Below are 6,168 nucleotides of genomic sequence, written 5' to 3'. Positions count from 1 at the left end.
CTCTAGGATAAATTTTAATATAAAAAACAAAATAGGAACAGAAATACAATAAATATATCAGCCATCAAAATCCATATATACATCAGTACATTTGCACATGAAAATCAAAGGAATGAATTTTTCATATAATGCAATTTACCAACTGGTGATGGGACTACCACGTTCCACCCAACCAAAGATTGGTTGAGCCAAGTCTCTCTTCAGCCAATCACCCCCGTGCCATATTCCAAGCATGAATGTGGGACTCATAGAACACATCAAAAAACACTAATCAATGTGGATGCCATCAGAGTTCTCCACTTACACCATGAGGAATTTGAGTGCCTCCTAGTCTCTCAGGCTTTACCGTGCATCCACAATCTGATCCAGGGATCACTAGGCCCTACACTGAGACATACTCTCCAGACTTTACCGTGCACTCCATCCCGAAATCACTAGGCCCAACGAAGAGAAAATACACCTCTTGGCTTTACCATATATCCCACCATTCACCGATAAGGATTCTTAGGCCCACCGAGGCACACAATCTGGCTTTACCGCAATCCACAATCCAGTTCATGGGTTACTAGGCCAGTGGCTTCGTGCATCCTCAGTCTGGTTCAGGGACCACTACCACCATGTGTTTGTCAATTCGGAGATCCACCCCATTCAACTTCGAATCCAATCAACCATCCCCCACAAAACGCATGAGAGAACCCATCTCATCGAAGCTATCAGGAAATGGCAAGGCTAGGTTGAAAATACTGTCACACTTGAAAAAACCCATGCCATGGTAGAAAAGAAACACATGCAATCCCATGCATGTCAAATATAGCAAGGAAATACACATGCAATCCCATGCATACCAAATCTAGCAAGGAAAATACACATGCAATTTGATACCTGCAATGAAGCCTGTTGTAGCCGCTTGATCTTGCCTTTCCCTACTTGATCCTTGCTTCCTCTTGCATTCTTTTATTTTCTTGCTCCAATGCCAAAGTGCTCCAAGAAAACTCTAAGTGTCCAAGAGTATGAGAGAGAGAGAGAATAATGAGAGAGCTCCAAATCTAAACTGACCAAGTCTTGCCCACTGATCCTCATAAGCCTTTTTATTAATAAGGCCTTTATTTTCTTCATTTCCCATTATTTTCCTTCAATTTCCATGTCACATGCAAAATGTGACCTTTCACCTTCCTTTTCTTCTAATTTCCATTATTTTCATAAATAAATGTGCCAAAATACCTTTTTGCCTTTCTAATGCCTTAGCCATTGCCTTTACCAATTTCCTTAGCCATAAGCAACCAAATGAACACCCCCTAGGATTTCCTACCCACCATTTAGCTTGGAATACGTGTCCCATCATTCGTGGTATTTATATATTTTTACATGGAATTTTCACCAAGGTTGTTACATGCATAGGATACATGAGGAATTTCTATAGCCAATGATGACATGGGAGGTCCACATACAATCACATGTGGGTTCCATGTGATAGTTCTTTGTTGGCCAGCCTATAAATGGTCATAACTTTTGATCTGAGATTGAGTTAAAAGCTTATATTGTTGGAAATCTTGTGATGAACTAAATGTGATGGTGATATACAAACTTAATTATGCTAACCTTGGAGTATAAGGATTTCTGTAACCCCATCTTCATACGGACCATGGAGGTCGGGTTAATTAATAAGTAACACCTCCCACATCCTTAGATGGTTCATGGGTGTGGGAGGGACTGTTACAATTAAAAGAGGTGGGTAGCATCGAAAACATAATTTTTGTTGCATAATCCATACAAACCCATTGTCAAGCAAATACAGGGTCTAGTCAGTAGTGACATTTTCCTTAACTTGGTAGTGTTTATCCTAACATAGCAGTGCACACACTAGAAATAGAATTATTTTAAAGTCTTCATGAAATATAACCCAATTAATGAGTATTGGTGGCTCAACCCTAGGCTAGTGCTTGAGGTAAGGTTGAACAAGCTTTAGATAATAACATCTAAGAAGTCTACCTAGTTGTTTCATATTCACTTACTGTGACAAACCTTTATTGATCAAGATAGCATAAATTTTTTTAGTGAAGTATAATTCTTTTTATATTTAGTATATTACCATTTGATAAGTTGCTTCTCACATAGAAGCAACACAGTATAATTAGGCTTTAGTTGAAATTCTTAGATCAATGCATTTCTTCTATGGGGTATAAGAAAGGGTTTTATCAATAATATCACATTTGAATTTTCAAATAATCTAAAATAGTAAACATTTACCATGAGATAGATAGCATGGTTGTTTGGAAAAATGAGGTGATAGAAATGTGATTATGGAGTTTAATTGAGATTGACTCACTAGATTGTAGACTTTTAAAAGAAACACACAACAAATTTCCAGTTTTTATTGGGTTTGCATCCTAATGTCTTACAACAAAATTAAAATATATGAAATGAGTAAGGTTGTTGAAAAAAAAAACAAAACGGTATATACATCATTATAAATTAAATAAAAACAAAATCTATTAATATAAAGTGGGTAAAAATATAAATACGTTGTATACACTTTATTAAACTAAATGAGAAAGAACACCAACGGGAAAGCACTCTGGGCGCTATTCACGGTGCTACCGTGGAAAATACGTTCCAGGTGCTGGGCGTCCGATTTCCCATCTATTTGTTCCCATATGAGTCGGTACTGAGCCCTTATTCTTTTTTGTCTATTAATTAGTTAAATTATAACCGTTAACACATTCTCCGCTTTCTCTGTCCAACATAATTTATTTATAGACCTTGCACTTGTGGAACAAATCAGAGAAGGAGCGATTATCTGGAAGAAGCGGCGAGCGAGGAAGGAAGGAATAATCTGTGAGGAAGTTGTGATCTCTGAAATAGGGCGGCATGCTAAGTGAAAATACGGTTTGCTAATTGCGATTTGGTGAAATCTGTGTGGTGATTTGACAAAGAAACCTTTTTCTGGTTGAGATAAAGGTTTCGTTGCAAGTGGAGGAAAAACTTGCAATCTTTACTTTTGGGGAGTAGAGGTATTTATGTCTAGCCTATTCTATTTTATTGCAGATGCATTAGCAGGGTTTCCACTTTAGCGCGGCTGTATTTTAATGTCGATATTTTCCCTTATTCTTCTGCCGGTTAATTAATTTCAGAGTTCAAGAACAATGAGGTATCCAAATTGCGTATGACTGGTTGTGCAGAACCATAGAGTACTTTTCTCTTTTTGTTTATGTTTATGTTTGTGGCAGGTGCTTCTGGTTGTGCTTCTTGAATATCAAGATGGGCAAAGGCAGCAGGCTAAGGAGACAAAATGGTCAAAACGCAGCATCTTCCCTGATGCCCTGTAACAGCAACGGCAAAGATGAAAAGAAGAAATCCCAGTGCACGGAGGAGAAGGACAAAGATGATCAAATTTCCCAGCCCTGCAAAAGATGTGAAGATGAAATATCCAAGTTGCGAGAGCTTAATCAAAGATTTGTTGAAGGTATGAATATTTCAAGACAGGAGGAATTTCGAAAGCTCTCTGAATTGGAATCACAAATTCACATTCATGAAGTTGCTGCAACAAATTTCCAATCCAAGATCGATACCTTGGCTAGTGAAAGGGAATTGCTCAGCCAGAAAAATAGAGAGCTGAGCACTGTAGTAGATTCCTTGTCAGCCCAATTGAATGAATATAATTCTAGACTAGTTCAAATCGAAGGCGAGAGGCTGCAAACTGAGAAGGTTTTACAACAATGTAGTAAAGAAAATATTGATTTGCAATCCGACTTAAATGATTCCAAGGGAAGGTTTGAGGATCTGCAGAGGAAAATTGAAGACGCCACACATTTGTGGAATGCCGAAAAGAGTAATTTGGAAGGCACTGTTGCAGAGCTGCAAACAAAACATGATCTGCTGGCTAAGGAAAGGAGATCGTGGACCCAAAAGAATCGAGAGCTGAGCATTGAAGTAGAATTCTTGAAGTATCAGGTGAATGAAGGTGTCAAACAACAGTCAGATTTAATTCAGCAGTACAAGGTAGCAGAACATTCTCTAAAACAACAGAATGAAACGTTACAAGAGGAGGTAAACAGTACCAAGTCTTTGTTTGAAAAGCAAAATAAAAAATTTACAGAATCCATTGTAGAAAATGGTAGACTTAACGAGCAGGTTGACGAGTTGAGTAAAAGATTTGGAGAGTTGCAAGAGACAAATGTCAGGCTGATGCAGGAAAAAGATTCGCAGAGGATGGAATTTGAAGCACTGCATGCAGAAACTGCCAAAAAATATAGAGATCTGGAGGAAAACCACCGTGAATCGTTGAAGCAAAATGAAGAACATGGAAAGAGAATTGAGGCATTGCATGAAGAATTGACGGTGGAACAGTCTAGAAATAAAGAGCTTGAAGAAAAATTACTCTTTTCAGCAAAGTCCTCTTTGGAAGAAATAAAGGAATCTGCTGCCACTAGTGAAGTAGAAATAGCTAATTTAAGGAGCCAACTTTTAGCTGGTGAAGAGGAAAAGAATGCCCAACTCTCTGATATACAGAGACAGCTTTCGGTTGTGAAGGAAGAGAAAAAGAACCAGTTAGCTAGTTTGCAAGATCAACTTTCATTCATTGCTGCTGGAAAAATGATCCTCGAGGAGGAAAACAAGTATTTACGAACCCAATTGGATAGAAGAACAGCGGTTTCAAAGGAAGAGAAGGTAAGACTTGAGGGAAGAGTAAGGGAGTTGCAAACGACCTTCAATTCTCTCAACAAAGAGCTTGAATCTTCGAGGGGCACTGCAGAGGAGAAAGAGAAGCAACTAGTTGACTTACAGAATCGACATTCAGATCTTGTAGAAGCCAAAAAGTGCCTTGAGGAGAAAAATGACTCTTTAGTCAATGAATTGAACAGATGCAAAATGGTTTCAGAAGAAAATGTCTGTCTTCAGAACAAAATCAGGGAACTGGAAACAACTCTCGATTCTACCAAGAAGGATAATGAATCCAAAGAGAATCACCGGTTATTGATATCTGAACGTCAACCTCTACAGGCAAAGCTACCTGTAAATCGAAATGGAAATGGGAAGCCAAAACCAATTGAAGAGCTTGTTCAGACCTCTGAAAATGACAAACCTAAATGTGTGGATGAAAAGGGAAAGTCAAAGCCAAATGTAGTGGCTGAAAATCGAACACAAAAGCAGGTTCCTCAGAAGCCAACACGAAATCCGTTGCCCGAAAAGTCTCAAAAGCAGAAGCAGAAACCGAAAAGATTTATATGAATTTTGGTGTTAGATCTTCCTATTTTGTTTTCGTTGTTGTTGTTTTTGTGATGAATATGTATATGTTGTACATTGTTTGCAATCACAGCCATTGGTACTTGCAGTATCAAGGAAATCATTGTGTTTTGACCATTGTAGCTCTGATAAAGAGAATTGTTTGTGGTTTGTGAATATTGTACATTGTTTGCAATCACAGCTATGGTGTTGGTAGTATCAGGGTAGTCATTGTGTTTTGACCATTGTAGGTCTGATAAAGAGAATTGTTTGTGGTTTGTGAAGATTTATATGAATATTAGTGTTATATCTCCATATTTTGTTTTCATTGTCGTTGTTTTTGTGATGAATATGTGCATGTTGTACATTGTTTGCAATCACAGCCATGGTGCTGGTAGTATTAGGGAAGTCATTGTGTTTTGACCATTGTAGCTCTGATAAAGAGACTCAATTTATGATATTGGATTTGTTTGTATTTGGTGAACTCAATTTATGCCTTGGATTCCTCTGTGGTTGGTGAATTTAATTATGACATTTTCGGTTTACGATTAATTTTTATATATTAACTTTTATATGTTTTAAAATAGGTCAATTGAATAATTATCAATGAAATGAATTTTTTTTGGTTAATTGTTATTGTTAAAGTGAGTAGTTGTATTATCATTTTCATTGTGAATAGTTATTTTATTATTTGTACATAGTCTTGATGAAATATATATTTGGATAATGAAATGTTGTTAATGGTAAAGTGAGTAATTGTATTATTATTTTCATTTTGAATAGGTTATTTTATTATTTGTAAATTGTATTGGATAAATATGTACTTGCCTAATGTAAGATTAAGAAGATGCCATTTTTACTAATTTCAATGAAATATATTGTTATAATGTAAAATTTGCTAGATTTTAATTATTATTTTTTGAAATTGTTCAATCACTATTGTAA

General features: G+C 36.7%; 1 protein-coding gene across 1 annotated transcript; it reads left to right on the top strand.

Moving 5' to 3' along the window:
• The first annotated feature begins 2,795 nt into the window (after positions 1-2,795).
• Positions 2,796-5,386, top strand: LOC149247868 (uncharacterized). Its single transcript, XM_089455956.1, has 2 exons — positions 2,796-3,011; positions 3,228-5,386. The coding sequence occupies exon 2, from the start codon at positions 3,259-3,261 to the stop codon at positions 5,227-5,229; it is 1,971 nt and encodes a 656-aa protein (XP_089312082.1). The 5' UTR covers positions 2,796-3,011; positions 3,228-3,258; the 3' UTR covers positions 5,230-5,386.
• The last annotated feature ends 782 nt before the right edge of the window (positions 5,387-6,168 follow it).

The sequence above is a fragment of the Pinus tabuliformis genome, chromosome 7 (assembly GCF_031772625.1).
Source record: "Pinus tabuliformis cultivar Carrire ecotype Pingquan chromosome 7, CPIR1, whole genome shotgun sequence".
Lineage (NCBI taxonomy): Eukaryota > Viridiplantae > Streptophyta > Pinopsida > Pinales > Pinaceae > Pinus > Pinus tabuliformis.
This window is presented reverse-complemented; position numbering and strand designations above follow the sequence as displayed.